At 37.9% G+C, this 25,237-nt stretch overlaps 1 protein-coding gene across 2 annotated transcripts; it reads left to right on the top strand.

Moving 5' to 3' along the window:
* The first annotated feature begins 993 nt into the window (after positions 1-993).
* Hbn (aristaless related homeobox homeobrain) lies at positions 994-15,655 on the top strand. Of its 2 annotated transcripts, none has more exons than XM_071770605.1 (4): positions 994-1,380; positions 9,207-9,466; positions 13,430-13,517; positions 14,427-15,655. In XM_071770605.1, exons 1-4 carry the CDS (start codon positions 1,308-1,310, stop codon positions 14,888-14,890), a joined length of 885 nt encoding a protein of 294 aa, XP_071626706.1. In that variant the 5' UTR covers positions 994-1,307; the 3' UTR covers positions 14,891-15,655. The 2 variants fall into 2 exon arrangements, with proteins under 2 accessions (XP_071626706.1, XP_071626705.1); XM_071770604.1 differs by having other exon boundaries at positions 9,207-9,472.
* Positions 15,656-25,237: the final 9,582 nt, after the last annotated feature.

Genomic DNA, 25,237 nt, shown 5'->3' with positions numbered 1-25,237 from the left:
GCTAAATCATAGCGCACAATCAGATAAGCGAGACAGACAAGAGTCAAAACAGGTTGCAGTTCAGAAGAATGCTTAAAAGACCTCTTAGAGGACCATTTTTCGACAATTTTTCCAAGAATGTCTGTAGTCGCCTCGAGCGACGTAGAAATAATCCGTAAAAGAGATTCCATTTCTTCTTCAGTAAATATATAAAAAAAGATTTGATGTGTATTGGAAGAATTTATTATATTGTCTTATAATATTATGTAATATTTATGTACTTGTCAATGAGTAACGCATTATTTGTTTCTTTTTAATAAATTGCTCAGAATTCAGCTGTTAAATTTATCTTTCAAAAGAAGATAATGTTATTTTCTCTCTTTCATAAAAATAAAGTGTCGCATTTTATCACACGTGACAATTTATAGTAGCATGAAATAAAATTAAGATTATAATTATATAATAAGATTCTTGATGGAGAATAGAATTATGTAATGAGACATCATCATAATCAAATTATCCGTAACCTGTCAAAATTTCGCGTGTCAAAAGGAAAAGGGAAAGGAAAACACATAAGAAAATGACGGGTACGAATGACAGGTGGAATAAATCCGCGAGAAAAGAAAATAAGGAACGGAGAAAGGAAGTGATACCGGGACCGCACAGGGCGAAGGAAGAAGATAGAAGCGACGAAGAAGATGAGCGTAGGTCGATGGATCGAATGTAGAAGGAGAGGAAAGAGCTGGAAGAGCGAAAAGAGACGGCAAGAGGGCGGACGGACAGGGAGGGAAGGGTGAGACGGGTAGGGGGACCAGAAAAAATCCGGGGATTTACGCGGAAAGGGCAAAATATTCCCCGCCCAGGCTTCATTCAGCCTCCGATTACGGGGTGGCTTTGGGTGAAAAGCACGCGCTCCCATTGGCCGAGGGGCTAATATGGCGGTGTTAGGGGTTGCAAGGTGGGGCTGGTGTACGCGATATTAAGGGCTGCTTTCATGTCCGACGAGCCAGTGCGTGGTGCGCCGTCGATTGACGCATTTTCCGTCGAGAAGGTGGAGAACGAGGTTCGGCATTCCTCCTGTCTCTCCTCATTCCCTATCTTTCTTTCGTTCGCTCGTTTCCTTTCGCGCACCCTCTTCCGCCTGGACCGCACTCGACTCGGCGGCAGATTCAATTTGCGCGCGTGCCACCCGGGACGAGAGAATCTATGATTTGCAAGTGATTTTCGTGGATCAAGGACTGCCGTTTTTCGTATTGCGATTTATTTGCGAATCGCGGGAGCTTACGTCAGTGATTTCTTCGAAGACGAACGACTCCTGCCTCTCAGATATGGCTCAGACTTATAATCAGAAGAGAAATGTGTACAGCATCGATCAGATATTGGGTCACGCCAAGGACGAAGGTACGGCAAAGTGTCTTTCTTTCTTTTTTTCGAGAAACGCGCGCAAGTTATTTCTATGAGTGGACTTGTCAATCATTCAGAAGCTCTCTATGTTCTATGTTAACTAACATAATTTTCTTAATTATAAAACTACTTTTCATATTAATAGAATAACGAATAAATAAGTACACATTTTATTTTGATTACATTTACAAATCAAAATGTTGAAATTCTAATTAAAAATACATTTAGTGTTCTATTACGTATAATTATCTATATTTACTAAAAACAAAATTTTGAGAAACAAAACAAACAGTTGTTAATTCAAATAAAGTTAAACGTAAATTTCTGCAATGTAATTCTAATTTTTGCTCTGACAAAGTTAAAGTTTAATACACAAATGTTTTGTTTTTAATCATTGTTTTTAATCATTGTTATAGTCAATAATGATTTTCATCGTAGATATTTATGATTGATAAAGTATTTTATTCTTTATCACATTTCATTGTTTATTATTTCGCATTGTATAAAGTGCTGTTTACTTTTACTTACATAGCAATAGTAAAATCTCAAAGACAAAAAACTTGCTATTTAATGTCGTTTAACTTTAATAATTTTGTTAATTTCATTTTCTTTTATCTCTGACCTATCGTTTCTATTCATACCTTTATATATATAAATAAATACATTTACAAATATTTTTTTTGGCTGTTCATTAACTGATCGATTGTATGTATTCTGATTGAAATTTACAACGCGTTTAATATAATGATATAATCATGTTTTCTTTCACGAAACGATCGTAATCGCCGTAAGATTGATAATTTCACTCGCTCTCGGAATACTTGACTTGTCAACAAGGAACTCCATTACAGATTTTATTACCTTGATACCTGCAAGTACGCTCTCTTTTTTCACTGTAATAAAATAGGCTGGACAAACACTCGCATAAATAACGAATAAACAGACAGCATTGCAAACTTTTATTTATTAAAGTTCGGAAGAGGTTTACGCCATATAAGATGAAAACAGAATACTTACTAACTTTCGATTTGAGGTGGGAATCATTAAAGAAAGTTTTAAATAAAATTTTCACCTTTTTCTGTTTCACCTTATTTATTATTTTCGTATACATTTTACGATGATATAACGCCGCTGAAATGCGATTATTATTTGATAAAACATTCGTTATACGGTAATTATCCATATAACAATCAGCTAGTTATCGAAGTCATTAAAGATGACCTCATTTTGATATCTGATTGCGTGGTAAATAGTCTTAGAAAATATCTTTATAGGGGATATATTTTCTTTATCAGAGATTTATTTATCTTTTCTTTAAAAGTACACGAATTAAAAAAATTAATTATAAATGATAATATAAAGATAAATGTTTATAACTAATAAATTAGAATAAATGTATCTCTGTATATTTATTTTAATTTGTAAGTTATAATTTTTAATCTTCAATGCCAGGGATTTTCCGTTTTAGTTCCTTCGATGAAAGAAAAATACAAATTTACGGACAATTTTATTTTTTTTATAATTTTTTCTGTTTGTAACAGAGAACGTACCAATGTGTAAATAATAAATAAAAAAAAATTAAATTTATTTTAATCTCAAAAGAGTTGAGAAATTTAACTTCAACTGTAGATTGAAAGAATTGCAAACGGCACGGTAAAGAAAAGATACGAATCTCATAGGAATACGCCGTTAACCTTAGGATTGTTATATGATTAAAGGCAACGTAACGTAATTAGGTCGTCGCGGGTTACAGAATCTGTGGCGACGATCGGTGTAACGTGAATTTACTACACGGTATATTGCGACACGCGAGTGCCATGCACGTGATTAGGTTGCGAAGAGACCGCACGAACGGCGGATTGTTTCGATGCATTCACTTTTGCAGAATCGTCATGGCGTGATAAATCATATTATCAAGTTTAAAGAACTACATTGTTACGTATACTGGCTAAGCCACAGCCGTGGCTTTATAGGCAAACAAAACAATACGACGCGATCGCTGCCCCACGTTTTTATTAAATGCACGAACCACGAACACGCTTTTACCTTTTATTGCACAATGTAAGTCATTTTTTCATATAATAATATCGTCTCAATAAGAAACCATTGGAAGATCGATAATTTACGTCATAAACTATTGAACATAAGACGCTATTTCTGATGGCTATTAAGCTTCAAAAAAGTAATAAAAAGTATTAATTACTTTAATAACTTAATTACATCTGTAATTAACTTAAACATTTAATTTTAAGTAAATTTTAATTAAATAAAATTATTATTTGTGTGATGACCAGTTTAATGACCACTTAAAATTAAACAAATGCGATAAATAATGTTCTTTTTGACACTTCTGTTGAAAAGTTGGCTTTAAGAAGGTGGCAGAATAGCATAGCAAACAGCTTTCTTATTAGATTTATACACGTGTTGATTACGGATATATGCAAGTGATCGTTCTCTGATGATTCTGATTTTTAGATTGCGATAGATTTTAATTGCAACGATTGAAGGGTAACATTGTTTTCAATGTTACAATCTAAAATGATCAGCTCGATGATGCTTTTATCTTGGATTTTTCATTTTTTATGAAGAATATATTTTACTAGAAGATTTACTTAGTTTTTTATTTATATGCGATCAGTGATAACTGCTGTAACGCGAATTTACGGTACGACGTTACGACACGCAAACATCGCATATATATACTCGACGCGTATACTGTCTCTTTGTGCGGTGTACAAATATAGAAATGTTACACGTAGCGTGCAAGTACGAAATAATCGTACGAACAATGTTCTGGATATTATAATAAATGTATAAATTATTAGAAGTGCAATTTATATGTACTTGCAATGTTTGTACATTCTCAGATGAGTCGATTTATGTATCCATTATTATTCATGGCCAATTCTAAAAGCATTAGTGTATGATTATTGTATATATATTTATATTTGCCATAATAATTGTAGATATTTTGTGGCTGTAGATATTTTATTGTTATATCACTATTTTTATCATATTATATGTACACGAAAGAGAAAGAGAGAGAAAAAGAGAGTGAAAAGATATGCAACATGGAAATATATATATATATATATATTACATAAATATTTATTTTATTATACGTAAATGTTCGACAATTTTGTGATAATTTTTATAAATGTAGGTGAACAGACTTTTCATTGCATAAATTATTAAATTCGGATTATAAAATCATGAAATCGCATCCTTATTTGAGTCAATATGCAATATTACCAAATATTATTAATCTAACATATTTTATATTATCTATACTTTTTATTCAGATATAAATGTACACATAATATTTAAATAATGACGTGTCTATTTACTCGCATATTACTCCAGTATATTCAAAACAAATATCTTCTCTCTAAACTTAAGCGTATTTTATGCCATGCATTTTTATATGGGATTCCTAAGGGGCTTGCATTTTATAAATTTTCATAAACGCGCGCGTTTTACAATATTTTTTTTGAAAACATAGTCTCGTCGCGTTTTATCCCGTGGAACACTCGTGGCCGGCGTATTAACGTAAGTCCTTTTAAGGACTTTATTAGATTTTCAGCGTAAAGTCCTCGGCCACTTATAATCCGCTCCTGTCTCACGAAAGTATATTTCGTCGACTGAACGGATCGCAAATCCCTTTTAACGCTTAACGCTTAGGCGCATAATCCGCATAGATGCATAGGCGCGTAGGCGCATAGGGCGGTCTATCGGGAAGATGATCATTCCGAACCTGTCTGGTCGTACAAAAACATTTCCATTATCCTCTAATTATTGTCAAAACAAGATTTGTCTGGCCCATAAATATATGTTTGTCCTTGGACCTAAGCTCCTGTTTTCTCTTCTTTAATTTGTGCAGTTCGAGAAGAAATAAAGACTGAACAAAATGTCAGAAAAATTTGACCATGTTAACGCTTCGAGTAAATCCTAGCGTGACAAAAATAAGTTCTGTGTTTCTCAATATTCTTAGGTATTACAAATCTGAATAAAAAAATTAACAATTTCCATGAATTAATAACAATTTTTTCGAAAAGAAGATTTCTTATACTTTTGAAATTTCCGCGTACGTAATAATATATAATGAGTGCTTAAGATATGCTTATGGACACGATGCAATTATAGGAATAACACTTTAAGATAATACAATCTTCCAGGAAAAAGGATCATATTGTCGTTCAAAGGGCTACGTAATAACGCGTTTAGATACACAACATAATATAAAATCAAAGCCTTTGCTGAAATATGATAAATTACATCGACTGATTACCATGACTATTCTCTTTATTAATATCTTTTATCAATTGTTAAAATTTATTAGTCCGTATTTTATGAATTGTTGCGATTCCCCTTAATCTCTATACAATTACGCGGGTGTTTTCATCTATGACTTCATGACTGCAGGCGATTCCTTTGGCGCCTCACGATGTGATGATTCGCGACATGTGCCCGCGATCGGCACGGTAAATAAATTTTTAATTTCGCTCTGCGCGTCTCACCCTCTCGGCCATCCCTACCCTGCCCCAGTCGCCTGGTCCACATCAGGCGTCGGCGCATCGTAGATTTAATAAAAAGCAGTGGAGAGCTAAGCATCAAGTGGGTACTCCATTGTGCCTCAGCATAAAAACATTGAAATCTCTCTATTCAGCTTGGATTAGTACGACGATGCCTCTCTCTACACGCGTATATGTATACGTGCGTGCGTGCGTGCGCGCGGGCTTCCGCGCGTGCACGCACACGCGTGCATACCGTGCGCCGCCGGCGGCGTGCATACGTTTTCAATCGTATCTCGGTTCATCCTATCACAACTGCTGGCTATGTATCGACATCGAAAAGTAGGATTAGCATTATTACGCACGAGTAGTAAATGCTTGTCTAATTAGTCCGCGCGGAGACGCGTAAAAGGATGTACGTGCAGGGGTGGATAATCGTAAAACCTTTTCGTACGGCCTTATTACGGTTATTCGAAAAGGTTACCATGTTGCCGATTGAATTTGTTAAATTGAAGTGCTCAGAATGGCAGAAATTTGAGTTACGAGGAAACTAAGTTAACGAGGGGCCAGAGAAAAAGAAAACGAAGTACCTGGCGCAGGCAGTTTTTGATATGATTAATTTGTATTATGGTCATTTGTTTGGGTACTTAAATATCTGAAATAAGAGAGGCTTCTGTGTAGTTCTGGAATATTCTCACTAAAAAGGGATTGAAACAATATTCTTTTTAGGCCGTATTTAAGTCCATTATTTTAAATTTACACTGCGCAAATGAAATAAATGACATTATTTAAATGTTTGCTAAATGATTTGCCAGTTGATTAACGAGGAATATTCGGAGCCATCTAATTTATCCATGACAAAAATTAATCGGAATTCTATTTAACATTTAATGAGATAGATTTTATTTATTAAACTGGACACTATGTTTCGAAGATGTAGTACAACGTAACGCAAAGTGATTTCGAGGGAAACGTTTACGAAGCGGATTATAATTTAATATGAAATTTAGTCTGAGTATATGTGCATGTAAGCGGATGCAGACGGAGATGTAGCTTTGTAGTTAAATTGCTGCTTCGGTCTCAGATCGTTATCCAATTATAATAGGTATATTAATCTAAAACGCTACATGTAGTTAGCTAATTAATAATTAGCCTAGTTCGCGGGTAGTAATGAGGGCGCAGTCCATGTGATGGGTTTCATCAATAGATCGGCGAATGTTCGAGTTATTTACACCACGCAGACTTAATTTCCTCCATTTATATTATAAAATATAACCGCTGCGCGAGATAAAATAAAATGAATTTGAAGATTTTCTCACATAACTGACGGATTTTGATAACGTTGTTTTCTTTTTCAAGGAGAAAGACGTGGCGCCGGCTTTATGCCACTCCAAATTCTTCGCATAAAAAAGTTTGACCGCATGAAAAAGCATCGCGATATTTTGTAAAGAACCTAAGTATAGAAAGGTGCTCCTCGCAAAAGACGATGAGGAAGTCGGAGAAGGATCACGCGTATCGTTCTCAAGATTACCGACACAAGGGAGGGTTCACAAGAGGAATAATAAATCGCGCGGCAATTTGTTGCGCGCGTGTGTATATATACAATATATCATCGCTTCTTACAAGCGTCAAAGAGGTAACAAGGTTTATCGCGATGCTCGATTTTTACCGCTCGCATAGCTCTCGCCGTGACATTACCGCGATGTATTTTTGCGGAGAATCTGTGAGATACTTCCGCTACTTTTCGCTCGACGATACCTTCGCGACATCTCGTTAAGCGCACGGCACGATGGCTCGTTGCCTGCAAGCTCCATTTTTAAAACTCGTTACGATGAATTTATTTTTAACGCCGTCAAGTGCCTTTCGAAATTATATGCAGATCAACCGATTTGTTATTATCTGGGCGTTCGTGCAATATCAAGCGCATTGCACGAATGTTTTTCGAATATTTTTGCGCGTATTGATTTGACCGTTGTAGAGTTGCAAGTTTTATGGCAAAAGTCGTTGAAATAATCGTTGTCGCTATAATTATCTAAATTTTTGTAAATATGAGAAATAAAATATAAATGAAAATTTCATAAATGTATTAATAAATTCATCGTTACAAAACCTCCGCGAAGATTCTATACTATTTTATCATAAAGTTATTTATAAAAACAAACAAATAGTTTCCTTCGCCAGTAAATGAAGTTATTTATAAACTTATCTTTTATGTACGATTAAAATCGACATCCCGCGCGATTTGGTTTCTCACCTGAGACGAATCAGGCAATCTATATATCCGACTATGTCTACGTGTAGTTTACTTTAATGAGGCTTTAAACCCTCGTTGATATTCGCGCAAAGACAGAACGAGTGATCATGGTAGGAAATATGACTGGGGGTACGAGGCGGTCGCGATCACAGAAAGCCGGGAAGGGTACGCGTTTCACGGGGGGTGCAAGGCTCGTTGCTGTATCGTGAGAGAGAGAGACAGGAGAAAAAGGAGGAGGAGGTAGGGTGTGGGCAGTATGCACTCGTGATATTTGCTAATCACTGACAGCGACGGCTTTTAAGTACTGTCGAGCACATACGTATAATGTGCGCACTTACATTTGTAGGGTATTTCGCGGGCGTGTACACGCGGGCAGATGTATGGAGCGGTGCAAAAAAAAAAGAGAATAAAGCGCCGGGTGAGGCTTAAAAATTGGCAAATCCGCCGATCGGACGTCATCGGCGTATCGGTTATATCGGTACCGGTCGTTGTGCGGCTTAAAAATGAAATTGCGCCCGTATCTCCCCGCCGCTACCACCGCCGCCGCCAGAGTTGGCATATCAGGCAAAACGACAATTTCGTTTTGGCAACGCGAGCGATATGGCTTAATCGCCTCCCGATCGCTTCCCGCGCTCAAGTATCGGACGTACCGTTTGACGTATACGCCCGTTTAACAGGGCGAGGATGCGCCAAATAAATTTCGAGGATTACAAATTCTCGCGTCTTACGGAACGGAAAGTTCTCCTTTTCGATTACTTATACAAGTTCCTCCAAAATTTGATCCCAATGTCACACTACAGCGTGCATTACACGTTTGGCACGCATATGTCTACGGTATAAAAATGATGTATGTTTTAGAAATTTTATATAAAATAATAATACTTATGAGAGAATTTATTTAGCGCAACTCTTTTATTATTTAAAATTATATTATTAATATTATTAATAAATATTCTTTGTCGAAATCTTGTGTTAGATAGTATTCTTTGAGAAAATCGCATTGAGATAAAATAGAAGAGAGAAATTGCGCTTTAGAAGTTGCGTATTGTTGATTTCAGACCACGCGACGTCGTCTGACGCTGTGGTTGATGGTGGCGATACGGAGCTCGGTCACCTGAGCGATCATCAGATCAACGACGCGCTGCACGATCCCTTGAATCTGGGTGAATCCGACCGACCGCGCAAGGTGCGAAGATCGCGAACGACTTTCACGACCTATCAGCTGCACGAACTCGAGAAGGCCTTCGGGAATACGCAGTACCCGGATGTGTTTACCAGGGAGGAGCTGGCGATGAGACTGGACCTATCGGAAGCCAGAGTACAGGTGCTTTTCACGAATTCAATCATTGCAGAAAGGATCATAAGCCCATGAGAGGACAGATATTGCAGAAATAAGTAAAATTCTTGCAAATATTTAGATAGGAAGGTAAAAATATAAAGTAAACTAGAAATTTTTAAGGTACGTGGGTTCTTAATTTGAGAAAAGAGAGATATGTGGGATATGGGATAGATATGGGAAGATTTTGAGTAATTTACATAAATGTTTAAAATTTTCTTTTCTATATTGCGGGGATAAAATGCAAGAGGTATAAATTATAAATAGAACAGATGCAGCAAATTTAAATGTTATAAATATTATAGCTCAAAAAGAGACAACGGGTGTCTCGTATTCCTATTGTCTTTTCAGTTATTGAATATCGTGTTTTATTAGAATAAAATAGTCGCGACACTCTCGATTATTATGTACTTCCAAAAGATTAGCTTATGCCCATATCTCGCAATGACTGATTCAAATATTCCACAAATGCGGCTTGAGGCGAATGAGGTAAAGAAGTCCGGCCAGATTTTACCAGACAGTTGCAGAAGTATAATTAACCTTTCGTTGCTTTGACTGGACGAATTCACAAAGCCTGAGAGGCACGCGAGTGTCGCTGAGTTTTGCTCATTTGATAGTGGCAAGTTTCGTAAGTAGTTTTAATGACGAGTTTTAGATTCGGTCAGCGGAATGAAATTTAAAAGGCTAACTCGTTGCTCGCACGTAATTTTGATGTTAAATATGGAGATTGTCAAAAGAATTCGAGGCAATGATGCAATAATTCATATAAGCAAAAAATGCTGTATTGTAATAACGTTCATGACAAAACATATTTAAATAACTATTAGGATACTTTGTTACTCATAATTACAGATTTAAATTTATTTCATAATTCACAAAGAATTAGTTTTTTACATTTCTTCGTCGCGATAAAGTGATTCTAGTATAGCGATATAGTATAGAGATTAATGCACAATAGCGTAAACTGATTTTCTGCACGTGCAATTTTCACGAGGATCGATTTATACATAGATTTTGCGAAGGTTTGAGGAACGTCAAGCATCCTCGAGCGCTTGCAGAATTGCGCTTTGGCGACTCAGCCTCAAGGCACTAGTCACTTAACTAATTAGAGACTATTGTGTCGCAAAATTTCGTGCTGCGTTTTCCATCTGTAATTTTGCGAAACATACACTACGCCCCGAATTCGATGATTAATTTTATAGAAGAAGGGCTGCCTCTCGTGCAGACTAGTAATCTGCTTTGGAATTACTTTAAACCGGCGTCCTTGAAAATTCAAGTACGTTGCAGCGATGGGGTTGTAGTTCAATCCATGATAACGTGGTATACATTGTTTCACGATAATTTGTACTCCCCCTTCATATATCTCTTTTTAATATATGCACTGTAAAAGCAGATTAATTTTGGAACGTAAGAAATAATTCAGTTTTGCAATTATAAATGAATGACGTTATGTATAGAGTAAATAAATTAAATTACATCAGTAAACAATTATTTGCGAAATGGTAACGATAATTCGCTCGAGTGCTGGTGAAATTAACATGCATAAACGGTATTTATACGTAAATGAGTATCGAAATGAATACATTATAACGTCGCAACACAATCCTTAACGAATATCAGATAAAGAAAGAACCTCTTATCGATTTCCTTTCAAGAAATACTCTTGAATCGGTGCGTTCTTGAATCGAATCACCCGATTCGATTGTTTTATTCCGACGTATACGACAAAGAAACTGTCGACAATTTTAGAGGAGGCGCGCACGCACACTTGTACACGTACTTTCTGCATGTATATAACCGTGGGTGAGAGTGCGAAGGATTGCGTGGTGCCGCCGGCGGAAGGGTGGCGATGATGCTGAAAAGAGACAGAGAACATTCCGATTGGCCCATTGTGGTACAGCGGAGCGACAATGCCGGCAATTGGCCGTCGCTCGACAAAACCGCTAAATGATCCGCCGCGGCGCACAGTGGTGCCACGGCCACTTTATTTCAATCTAGGAAATCCTCCAGTACCCCCCTCGCGCACCCCTCCCCTCCCCCCGCCTCCACTCACGCGCCGATTCTAGATGCGAAATTACCCCATTTTTCGGTATTAACGGCTGGCCGATGTATCGACGATCGGGCGCGTATGGTAATGCAATCGCGAGTCGTTTCTGACGTTTCCTACACCCCGGCAGATTTGCCACCGCCGGACACTCTGGATGGAATTTTTATAGGCTACCATGGTCGTCGCGGTGCGATTTTCGCGAATTACTCCACTGCGTTAAGAAGACAATGTCTTTTCTTAATAAACAATATGTTCTTTAAAAAAAGAGTTCTTTAAGAATCTTCCTCTTTTAAAAGATAACTTTATGTTAATTTAGAAAAAAATTGGTTAAAAGTTTAATAGAGAGATCATATCGAAGGTTCAATTGAAGGTATATCTAAGAGTTCCAAATTCGACGTTGATCGATGTACAGATTGCGGAAACATTGCCGATTTCTATGGTAAATGGTTCGAGAGATTAATGAGGTAGAGTTATGGAAACGCGTCGGCGTTGCAAACTTTCGAGTTCGCGGTGGGTCGCTTAAATGACGCAAGGTTTGCGAGCACTTAAGCGTTAGAGGCTATTCAGGAGCGATTAAATAATTAACAGCAATTAGGCAATTGAATTTCCTGCCCCTCCCTTCTCCGGTCTCGCAACGCTGACCTCTTTCCCTCGCTTCAACGTTATTCCTCTCTTCTCTTCCTCGATGCCACTTCCTTCTCCCTGGCAGTGCACCCTCGATTTTCTCACGTTGCCTTGATTTTATTTCGCAACCCGGCCGAACTAACTCGCTAATTTGTCTCGATCCAACGGCCTGCCATAAGTCATAATTTCATTTGGTTTTCAAAAGTAAGTTATAATTAATGTCGTCGCGTATACGATAAACCGTAATCTTTCGCGCCTTCTCCGAAGAAAAGACTAACAAACTATTCAGATGCGAAAGAGTATGCGACCTTAATTTTACTATTAATAAATTTAATCTTCTATTAAATGGATAATTAACTAAAGACTCTCGATATTAAAATTAACCAGGTAACAAGGAAAAAGTGGGCTTTGAAAGTTAAACTCGATTAGCTGTGCATGAGTTAACGTTATGTAAAATTCAATTGTTACGATTTATAACTTTGTATAGAATTAAATGTTACATAACGTTAACTCACGCACAGCTCACCGCGTTTGACTCTCGAAGCCCACTTTTTCTTTGTCACTTGTTAATTTTAATCTCTTATATTATTTATAATATTAATTATGTAAAACTGCTAAATAATTTAGTATGTGCTTAAGTATTCATTTTCTGTTCAGTTTATCTATATTTATCCATGGCTATGTTTTTTACATATTTAAATATATATATATTTACATTTTTTATATTTTATATATGTATATGATTCAGTTTTCTTTCTGTGAGAATAAAGATATAATAAAATGTTCTTTCTTTTTTCTCTATTTTTTTCTTTTTCTTTTCTCTTTCACCCCCTCTTCTGGTACCCACAAAAATTCAGAATAGCTCGGATGGAAAGCGAAAGTATTTATACGGCAACCGGACCAGCGATAGGGTCGTCAGGGGTAGACGAGAATAGAGAGCCGGAGGCAGGGGTTGCTAGTACTCAGGGGTACGAAGGAAATCAGGATAATTGTTAACAATTAGCTTAATCAACCTCGAGAGCAAGCTTTTGTTGTTGGCCGCTCTGATACGCGCGTCTGGGGTTCTCATGGGCTTCCCTTTCCTGCTAATTTTGGATCTTCATGACGTACATCTGGTATTTCGATAATTCATAATCAGTTGAAATTATAATAATATTTTCTTTAAAGTATTCTAAAAAATTATTTTGCAATAATTGCTTAATATCTTTAATGCTAATTAATATAAAGAGATCGTGCTGAATATTTACTCTACAAAGTATTTCTCTTTGTTTTAGGTGTGGTTTCAAAATCGACGTGCAAAATGGCGCAAGAAGGAAAAGGCTTTGGGCAGAGATACGAGTTTCATGCACGTCGAGCAAGGAGGTGAGTCTAATTGTATATAAAAAAATTAAAATTGCTCGTGGAGACAATACTATTTTTGACAGAAGCAAAAAAGGAAACCTTTAGTAAGAAAAACTGTGTCTTGCAATTGTTAATTATTAGACATCAGATATTTTATTTTACAAAATTTCTTGAAATGTAATACGGTTTAAATATTTTTTGCCGTGTTGCATAATTGTTATTCTAAAGTGTTTCAGTAAAATAGAAAGATTTTTCGAGTTAGAAATTGGTTTGTATTTTTCTTTTCTGTTTTTTTCGCAACAGTGCATGGATTAATGTCTTTTTTTTAATTCTCTTCATTCTATTTCCTTCTAATAGTGAAGTAATCGCGAATGCTCGTTTTCCATCACCATTGCTCCCTTGCTTTGCAGTAACAGTAACACGTGTGTTACGGTCGCTAATATACGCAAGAGAGAACGATAGGGCGCAAGTTATAAAGGGTAGATGCAATCGACGACAATTACGTCTAATTTTAGTGTCGCTCGTCGCAGCCATCACGTGCGAATGATATAAAACAGAAACCTGGCCGATTATTTTTTCATGAGACGCTTTGCGGATAAAGCTTGTACATCGAACGTGCGATATTAGCAGTGAAAAGAATCTAATGACTTCAGCATTGTAGTATTTCAATATCACATAATAATTACGTATTTCCAACCGCGTTACAAGAATCCTAAATTTCTTCTGCGTATTAACACTCTTTAAAAATAATATAACAAATCCTTTCCACACTCTCTAGTCTGGAAAAAAAATAAAGGTAGAGAAAGAAAATGGATTTCTAAAGTAGATATAGCGTAGATTGCTCACAAACGAAGTCGATACAGTTTTCTCCATATCAGAATCTGAAGCAGCGTCAAAGGAGTAAGCAAGCTGGTCGAATCCTGTTTACAGGTGTTAACGAGCTGTCTCTTCACGCGCGGCTGCTGCAAACGGCCAGCGGCGTTCCCGGCGCGGATTCCTCGGGTCCGCCGACGGGCGCGTTTCCCTGGTTCATACCTCCGGTATTCCCGTCGCCCTGGCCACCGAGCGCGCCCAAGCTGCCGCCGTTGCACGCCCTCCTGTCGCAATACATCGGCCTGCCGTTGCCGCAGAACCTGGCGTCCCTCGGCACGATGCTCCCGGTCGGCCTGAACCCGAGCTCGTCGCTGAACCACAGCAACGTGAACGGTCACTCCCTGGGCGGCCACTTGCACGGGCACCCCCTGAATCTCGGGGTGCAGAGCATACCGCAGAACCTGAGCTCGAAGAACGACAGGGAGGAGGATTCGGCGTCGTCCGACGACGAGATCAGGAAGCAGAGCGCGGAAGTGCTGAGAGTGAAGGCGGAAGAAGCGCTACGCAAGGCGGACAATTAACTGTGAGAGCTTACGGATTTTTGTAAATAGAAAGGAATCTCCTCGGTTCACCCGAAAGAGCCGTTTGATACCAACGTAAAATTTTCGCTCGGCCGTAAACACCCGCGAACCTATAGTATCCTGTATGCGTCAAAAGTTTATTTCGTTTGTCAGGCTGCAAAAGAGTATGGATTCGTGTCGTTTGTACAATTCGGTAGGCACTTTACTACGCGATGTATCCCGGAAGGAAACGCTTTTGCCAATGGATTCTAAAGTTAAGAAAAAATAATAATAAAAAAAAAGACTCTCCGTCACAAGATCTATTGGTAAAATTATTTTTGCATTTTCTTCCGGGACGCTCTGTAGGACTTGGATTCGAGTAGTATGTATTCCAGTAGAAAACAGACAACATTTGATACACATTTGGATATTTGTTGTGACGTATCGGTCGTATTGTTAATTTTGAACATGTTCGATCAGCAGCGTAGTCCAATCGATAGATTGTTGAACTTACACAACTTCAGCGCCAATTAGATATTTGCGCAAGACGCAATAATAAGTTTACCAGTCATTGATCAATAATTAGTTGCTGACTGAATACACGCGGCCTTTCGACCTAGAGTTATAGAGACTTGATTATTGCAAATCGGTTTATTCAAATATGTTCTTAAATAAAAAAGCAAACTCACGGCAAACACAAAAATATTGGATTTTGTATAATATAATAATGTAACAGAGACTTTAAACGGAATAACGAATGTAGTTTCTCCCATTCAGAAATATTCAGAAATATTCAACAAAACTAACAGAACAATTTGTGTTACTTTTTAATAAACAGAAAATAAATATATCATTCACAAATTATTTTTTAATATATTAATATACAAATATATATATAATACATATTTATTAATATTTATGTTTTATATATAATATTATTTGTCATTAAATAAATAACATATATATACAAATAATAAAATATTTCAGAAAACTACAGAGACCGCTAACAGTTTATACTTTATGAGGAGACATTTGATTGCTTATTTTTATTATTCGCGTTGCAGCGAAACATCAAAATGTGAGATTTGACAGATAGCAATGCACATAGCGCAATCATGCATTGTTATAATATAATGGGTTATGCACTATTATTTGCGTCGTAATTATTTAGCACTGCTCGAGTTGTTATTCGACGGCGACACGTAACAATCTATTTCATCGATGTCAAAAACTGATTGCGTTTTTCTACGTGAATCAACATATAAGGGCTGATCAGACTAATTGCTGCACTGGGCTAACTATAACATCAGAATATTATTTAATAATAAATAATTCATAAATTTGATTTAATTATGTTCCTTTACAAAAAAATATAAAAATTGCGATATAGCGTTCATCCTGTCACAACTGCCTTATCCCGTATGTAAAAGAGATAGATGAGTGCAACCGCGTAGAATTTCTTCAAGATTTAAAAGAACAAGTGCCGTACAGGATCGTCGGTGTACGTATCAAGTGAAAAGAGAGAGAAAGAGAAAGAGAGAGAGAGTGTGTAAGCAATTTTTGTAAAATACATGTATCATACGACCATTAGATATATATCATGTATACATATGTAACATATATATCAATATAAACTTTGTGTAAATATGTAGGCTACCCATTAAGTTAAAGAAATATATTAAACCTAACAAAGAACCACACAGAACTGTATTTCTTTCAAAACTATCATTGTCTATCATCGTCTGCCAGCACAACGTTGACAGTCGGAAACGATCTTTCCTCACAAAACATAAAAAACGAGTATAAAATTTGAGATAAGTTATTAATTAATTAATTACTCATCTCAAATAATTATCAGAATCGGTGCAGTTTTTAAAAAATTGTGAGAAAATTAAGTAGACATATTTGAATTAATAAAGATAATGAAATTAAGGGCTAGTGAAAGAGAGAGGTGCTTGGAAGCATTAGAAACGCCATCGACTGCACGTGATCAATTTTCAATATTTATACATTTTCAAGTGTCTCTATATAATAGTCTTTACTAGCGTATCACGATTAATAAGCCGCAGGTGCCTCAGGTCCGACTCTTTCGCACCCGTCAATTCGGGCCTCAACTACTCTAATTCGTCCTGTCCGAGGGCAATTCACACGGGGGCGAGCTACAAAATCGCTTCCGCGTCATTAATCATGAAAAGATTTGGCGTATTGGCCGCGTCATTACAACGATTTCCTGAATTCCGCGCAGCTGGCGGTGCCCCCGCACGGACCCCCGGATTCCCACGGGCCCCAACGCGCCGACTGTGTCGCGCGCGTTTAATCGCGCACCCCCGCCTTCCGCCCCCTCCCCCTCCCTATACGTTCTCTCCCTCTCCGTTTCACCCCGGGCTCCGCATTTTCCGCCGTCGAAAGTGAATTTCGTCCGTGGGCGGGATCGGGCGCATCCCGGCGTGAACGCCGGTAACACGCACAACGGCAATTACAATCCGGCCAATTTATCCGCGTTATCAGAAATTTATCTGTCGCAAAGGACGAAGGCCGCACGACGAACGCGAGAGTTAACGTTATCGCCTGGCGTTATCGCACGGGAAGGTAATTATTGCACCACCTGCTTGGACACTAGCCGCGCGATCCGCGCGAGCTCGATAAAACACACAGATAACGCGGCTGGGCGAATGATATTTCATTTCGAAGGTATTTTATCGAGGCTCGCAGGCAACATTTTACTGTAACGGTTATATACTTGATAGTTTCTTCTTAATAATTTTTAGAACTAAGAAAAAAGAAAAAATAAGTAAATAAATATGTACATACATAATATGTATGTATATCTCGACAGAGAAACGCAAATGGCAACGCAGGTTGTTGCGATGAGTAGGTGTTCACCTTCGTGGGTTTTTAGGCGAAGAACTCAGGACGGTGCGCTCGAGAAGCGGCGCAGACATTTTGTATTGACACATTAGGTGAAGTACGCGCAAGCTTTCGAAATGCTCCGCTTACGTTTTAGCTCAACGACCGCGTCGCATAATGCTGCAAAGTTCCGCTAAATGGAACCACTAGAAGAAGGAGAAAGAAACGCTCGAGGTCCACTTCGCCCCGATTTCGTCCGTCAGACGGTATTGCTGAATTTCGGTTTCGGCCCTACAATCTCGCGTCTTTAGAATATTCGGCGCGAATATGTAAGCCTTCTTTTACAGAGAAGTTAAAGAAATAGCGTATACTGAAGAATACTAACAATTTTATGATACTAGATTAACATTTTTAAAGAAACGATCTAATGTCTTTTACATCTTTTTGTTTTACGTTGTAAATTAATAATCTCGAAATATTTGGTACAATTTATGCATTCTGAATGTTAACTGGTTCACGTCTTTTTAAGATAAATTACAAGCCAATATTTTTTGGAAAACACAATGTTGTTATGCGTCAGGCACACATAATTGTGCTCGCATTCTCCAAAATGGAAGAAAAGCGATATTTCCGGCTTTAAACGCCTGTCCGCCTGTTTCAACTGATTTTCACTAGCCGTTTCTCGCCTTTTTATAAAATGCTACGGCACAGATGAAGGATCACAGTTGAATACCACTGATCGCGATCGCGGTTGTTACGAAGGACAATTAGATTAAAAGCAGCGCCTCTCGCGGCGGCTTGAGATCCATTAGTGCCCATTGTGCCACCCCATTTACACCCCCACCGACCATCCCCCATTGCTCCATGCCCTTCTCTCCGGAACAGAGCACCCGTCTCGAAGCCAGGTACTTATTCTCAATAGTAATATGCTCACTTCATATTTCTACCTCTTCGTCCTTCAACGCTTCTGTCTGCATCACCCGACGGAGTCCCTCTTCTCCTTCCTTCCGTTCTTCTTCTGCGCAAAAATTGCTGGCAGTGATGACGTTTAAAGAGATTTTTCCGTCTTGCAAAAATTATCACGACAATACACGTGCGAAACCCCGATATTAATGACGTAGCCCAAATGACTTCTATTATTTTATATCCATCAGTCGTGATATAAACCGACGTCGATTACATCATCGTCGATTAATCAACGACATTGATCTTTCCTTCGAGTCTATGTACCATAATTTCGCTGCGTATTCGTCAACTAAATGCTGTTTAATCTTTTGCTTATTCAATACAATATACAATACAATCGTGTGATTGTGCAATAAATTTATATAATAAAAATCAGATAGAGAATCAGACTCACAAAATAATCTTCCCGAACTAGGAAACTTAGGACGACAATTCCAAGGACATAAAATACAATAAAGGACTCTTAATGAATAATAATGTGAACTATACATTATTTTCTGATTTAAAAATATATACAACGACTTATAAATAACATAATTTTTTAACTTATTTTTAATTTAACGTATATAATATTCGTAATGCAGAACGTTGCATAGGCATATGTGGTATATATTGACAGCTTTATTAATAGCTTTATTTAAAAGAGCTACAATTTTACGTATTAACTTGTATAATTTAACGCGTAACTCAATATCCTTGCATTTGATATTTTGTCCATGTAAACATTGCGGCAAACATTATTATGGTTTCTACATAAACTTCGTATAAATGATTCGTGCAAAACCACAGACTAATTTGGATGTAAAGTCGAAATAATATTCCTAAGCACGCATATAATACATCCACAATAGCTGATGCTACCACAGCGGTTTTGCGTAGGTGGAGATGATATAATGCTTAGAATCGCATACGAAACGTTGTGATTTTTTTCGGCGCTAATAATTCGTTGAGTGTCATTATCCGGAATTAACATTGCTTTCGCGAAATAATAATCGCTCTTGTACGAGCATGCCCGATCTGCCGTAGTAGGATTCATTTTAAATGTTAAAGCACACAAGTGAATTTCTGCTTAGTTTTATAGTGCCAATGTTCATCTGTTTAACGTTCCGTTAATTTACGATGTAACTAATCGATAAGTGTATTTTATTAAAATCATATGTATTGTTTCGGGATACGTTATTCGATCACTGATTCGATGATAGTTCTTCTTGCAACTTATATAATAAATATAATAAAAACGCATTACTACTCGACACAAATTACCGCGTTCAACAAATTACATTAGTCTTACGTGATAAGAATAACGTAATAATTGACATAAGGTATACATATTTTTATTTGGGCACTTATGTTTATAAAGCGTCAAGAACTGAACTATTCGAAATTAACCGGTTCGGATGCCCAATTTCAAAATCACCCTAATTTGCAGCGAAGAACGCGAAACTCCCCGCTGCGGATTCGGATCGGAAGAGATTCCGCGTGAAAGTACGTCCTGCGATCCTTGCCGGCGAAAGCCCGGGACCTTTGGAAACCTCGCTTGTTCACACGTTGTGAAACTGGGTGTACGGTTATGCTTAAAAATTAGTGTCGTTATGACGCCGCGCCCGACTCTACGTACACATTAGGTGTACACACTTCATTAAGGCCATTAGGGGGCATCAGAGCATCCAGGGCGCGCCCAGCAAGGCGACGATCGGCGGTCTCAAAAACGATCTCTTTCTAGCCCTCGTCGTCTTTTCAACTCCCCCCCGCACGAGGGGTGACCAACAATAATGGCTTCTACGCTGATAGGCTTACGCTCAGAAATTGTGGGCTTCCCGAGGCCTGAGGCTCTCTTGAAAAGTGATATACCTGCAGCTTGCCGATTTGGTCGCATTCGTACTTTAGCGATCCACGACGCAGACATCGCGGATCACGGAGCGAAACGAATCCGAATGTTGAATCTTTCACGATACGTTACTTCATACCTATAGGCCGTTCTAGCCTATAAATGTTAATTATCATTTATTATCTATTAACCTAAATTATTAAATGAACTAAATATTAATTTCTAAAGCATCGTATATAATGGTTCAAAAGACAAGATCAGATTTTCACAGCTTTTTGTGAAAACAGGACGACGCTTTATACTGATACCGTAATATTGCACGCGAATTAATTTAGAAAGCCGTTTGAAAGAATGATAGACCGTGTTAGACCGTTGTTTGGCTTGAAATTTAATTTCATTGCACTCGCGCTTGATTTCCGCGGAAAGCGCTTTTCATAAAAAAAAGAGGACGGGGGAGGGACGACCGAGCGCGATCGGATACACTCCGGCTCGTTGAAAAGATCAAAGCGCATGGAATTCTAATGGATCGTGGAACGAGGCCTTTCACACTCGATCAATTTTCTCGAATGAAGCGGTTTTCGCGGAATAAAAGGTGCATTAAGGCGTGCTCGCATGTGACGGGCAGTCCGTCGGGGTGCGATCTTGCGCGGGGTCAAGAGTACCCCCCCGACAGGAGAAAACTCAGTAAACGCAGAATAAAGTCTGATATCCTTCAACTCTTTCTGAGGTAGATTTTCTTCCGATAAAGGAAAAGGTAACTTCTCCTATAATTACATGAAATAATTATTATATCATGCACTACTTTGAAAATATTAAACATATTAAAAGTAGATTATATGTTGTGCCGTCACTTTTTGCATTTTAGAAGTATCTTTAATTTTTATTTCTGCAATTAGTGTGTACTATAGTCCTTGTTAAAATAAAAAACGGTTTAAAAATATTACATTGATAATTTTATTAACAATTAACAAGAGAAAATTGTTATACGTATTATACTAACGTCATTGTTTAACTGGTATATTGAATCTTTTTGTCTTTTGATAGATATTTGCATTCACATTCGAACATTGGATGTTAAGCGTCGGTTTCACTGTCATACATTTTCCCACACATTTCACAAAAATTATATTTATAAAGTAACCATCTATAAATTTTAATTGTATTTTCAATTTTAATTGCATTTGATAATGACATCAGAATTTATGTAAGGCCTAAAAATACACATTTAAATTATATATATAAATTATATAAAATAAAAATAGGATACTTATAATGTAGGGGTACATTTTTTAATCGATATATTAATATATGTGTATATTGAATATATTCTAAATGACAAGTAAACATATTAAAAACAAGAAAAATTATTATCTGAATGTCGTCGGCAGACACTTCGCTTTTCTCTGTTTGAGCGAAAATTGATCGTTCCGGTCACGATTAGCTTTATCTGAACGTACCGGTCGTAAATTAATCGTATAGTTAATTCCGTCCTGTCAATGTACAATCTAATAAAGCGTGAGACACGAAAGGCTGTGACTGCTCTTTGATAAAACGGCCAGTTGGCCCATTTCCATCCTTTGCCGTGCCGCTAATATTACATTACATTACATTAAGCTGATTATCTATCTCGCGCGTCATGTCCTTTCTTCATTCGGGGGGGCATCAGTTCTGGAAACTAGACATCTGTGTATATCTATATATTAATTTAGAAAAAGGTCAGAAAAAAGAGAAATAGAAAGAATTATTTAAAAATTATATTTTATTTGACTGAACAATGCCAATTGTAGATGGTATAGACAAAAAAATGATTTTCTGGTGATTATCTGTGGTTTACATTTAGAATATAAAAAAATTTATGGACTTAATTAATATTTAAGAGAGAGTAATTAATAAATATTAATTTTACAATGTTTAAAAAATGTGTATTTTTTTATATATATATTTTTCGATCTGGAGGATTAACGAGGGTGACAAAACCCCAAATTTGGGGTTCAAGATTGCCGCATTTGCGTCCGCGTAACAAGTTATCCGGTCATTGATTCTGACGGCCGAGAACCGTCGCGATGGCACAAAGGAGCCTCTCGCCGAGAGAGGCCCGGTTATTATTGAAACCGTTCTCGCAATCCGAAAGAAGGCAAGGCGTTGGTGCCAGCCGCCGTATCCGTTTAGCCCTAAAGTGCTTTCACGGTCGGCGTTCGAGGGTTGGATTTAATGGTCGTTTAAGGGGATTTCGGTGGATAATTAGCGGCGGTACCGGGAAAAAAAGGAGAAGCGTCGCCGTCGTCGTCATCATCGCCGCCGCCACCATTGGCGCAGCGTTGTGACGACGTGTATGCGCCTCTCTCGGTGCGAAAAGCCGCGACAAAAAGGGTCGGTTACACGATTACACGGTGGGATATGCGCGGTACACCGACAATCTGACCGTCGATTGGTCGTCTACGAGCGATCCCGGGTAGTCCATTGGCTTCGGGACCGGGACTTGATGCGAGACCGTGTCCCGGATACGAGACTGGCCGCACGGAAGCGGCAGGACCCCGAAGGAGATTCTCTCGAGGGCTTTTCTATCGAATGGTTCCCGTCGACCTCCCGCGGCGAGCGCAGGCAGATGCGGACACGTTACACCATGTATAGAACCGCGCCGAATAATAATCTCTGTGGCCATGTTTGGCCACAGAAGTATCTTTTATTGTGATTTTTTCCCCCTTCAGGTTCCAAGGAGGGCGGGTATCCCACGAGAGAGGTGTAAGCTTACAAGTTTACGAGGCTGCTTCTAGTTCGCGAGCACACGCTACCGGTCTATCTCCGACACGGTCCTTGTGGACACCCGACGTATTTGATCAGACCCGAAGTGTGAAAATGGAAATTAGCTTGGACATATTATAGTGAAGTTTATACAGCGTGAAAAGAGAAAGATTAATTCAAATTTATTATTAATGCTTTTTATTCTTAATCAGAGTATATAATAATATAAATATCTTTATTTTTACTAAAAGAATAGACATTTAATTAACTATTGCGATTTTAGCAATAAAGTAATAACTGTTAATTATTAACTAAATAACAGATGAAAATTTAATTTATTTCATCACAAATAACAAATTGATTGAAATTACTATCTTTGTTATGTCAGAGTTTATGTAAAAATAATAACGTTTTTTATAACTATATTCTTATTATACCATCGTAATGTACATACATATAAACTATCATATTATGTCTGCAATAAATGTAGTTTCCAATAGAAAATTCTTGTAATTTTTATTTGTTGTTTATTTCCACTTTTTCGTGACATTTCTTAGAATTCTACTTAAAAAATTCAATTGCGACAATTTTTAACGCGAACTTCTTTTGAGCCGAATGTAGGACGAAGCAAGATGCATGACGGGCATCAGGACGTGTTATTGATTTCATCTTAATCAGATCTCAATATCTCAATTACGTTTTGAGCCGGGCTTTCCCATTTGTTTGCCGTAGAGATTTTAAAGCCAGGGCCTATTGTCTGCACGCCACCCCTGAGCTTCCTGCACAGGCTTAACTTTTCATTCTCCTGTAAATTGCAGGTTCTGTATTACGGGTACAGAGCACGGGTGTAAATCGAATGAAACAATGGGGGCTTCCGTCTACTACGATCCTCGAATCCTGCTTATCCGCCTGTCGTCGAGAGAGGGAATTTAATTTTAACTCGGATCGCGCCGGTCTGTCAGCAACTATTATCTCTCCTACGTTTTTCTACATCTGTCAGAACTGGCTCCGGAACAGCGATCGGTTCTCATATATATGTTATCCAATCTCGATGGAAATTTTTACAGAGTTAAATTGAAGGAAATATAGAAAAAAGAGATACAGAGATAATCATATTACATAAGTCACAAAAATAATTATTCGTATTATTTATCCTTTGCCATCTATCTATCCATATGTAACTGTCTTTCAGCTAACTATATTATTTACTTTCATAATTTATATATGTCAAAAAAATAAATATTTAAAATATACAATATACATATATATACATGCGTATATATATATATATTTTTTTTTTAGTAGTAGTATAGTAGAGAGAGAGAGAGAGAGAGAGAGAGAGAGAGAGAGAGAGAGAGAGAGAGAGAGAGAAAGGGAGAGAGTTAACATTTAAATTAATTATTAGCTATTTCCAATCTTGTGAATTTTATTGATCTAAAATGTCTTCGATCTAACAATAAGTGATTTCTGCAGTATAGGTGTCTCCGAAGTATATAGTCATATCGTGCAACACCCGTCGGAAAACACTCTGATGCGAGAATTGGTCGGATCGCTCCGAGCCGCAGCCTGCGGTCTCGCGGATGGATTAACGAGCTGGTATTGTTATTTAATTGATTCTCGAATCTGTTCACGGCATCAGACTAATATGGCGCTCTCCGCGAACTAATAATACATTATGATAAACCGTCGTCGCGTCGGGACGGGCCGAACCGGCGGAAGACGAGCGCACGTGGCGGCACGTGACTCTGCGGACCGCCGCCGCTTCTCGTCCACCGTCGGCCTCGTCCTTTTATTTAATTAGCGTGACTTTATGAGGCGCCCCGCGTATTAGTCGACGCTCCGTTTCCTGCCAATTTGACGGACGATTGAAATCTATCGCCCTGAATCACGAGCTCGGGAGCGAGTCCGTCCCCGTGGAGACGGTTCATTAGAGAAATCGATTTATTCACGCATCGTTACGAGGAATATTCTTCTTTGATCCGCGA

This window comes from Temnothorax longispinosus, chromosome 2, assembly GCF_030848805.1.
Source record: "Temnothorax longispinosus isolate EJ_2023e chromosome 2, Tlon_JGU_v1, whole genome shotgun sequence".
NCBI classification, from domain to species: Eukaryota; Metazoa; Arthropoda; class Insecta; order Hymenoptera; family Formicidae; genus Temnothorax; species Temnothorax longispinosus.
This window is presented reverse-complemented; position numbering and strand designations above follow the sequence as displayed.

What these genes read in the sequence shown, in the direction of transcription:
- Hbn (XM_071770604.1), top strand. Translation starts at nt 1,308, where the DNA reads ATGGCTCAGACTTATAATCAGAAGAGAAATGTGTACAGCATCGATCAG. An exon ending in GGGTCACGCCAAGGACGAAG is followed by an intron (nt 1,381 to 9,206) that starts GTACGGCAAAGT and finishes TGTTGATTTCAG; the next exon opens with ACCACGCGACGTCGTCTGAC. An exon ending in CATGCACGTCGAGCAAGGAG is followed by an intron (nt 13,518 to 14,426) that starts GTGAGTCTAATT and finishes TCCTGTTTACAG; the next exon opens with GTGTTAACGAGCTGTCTCTT.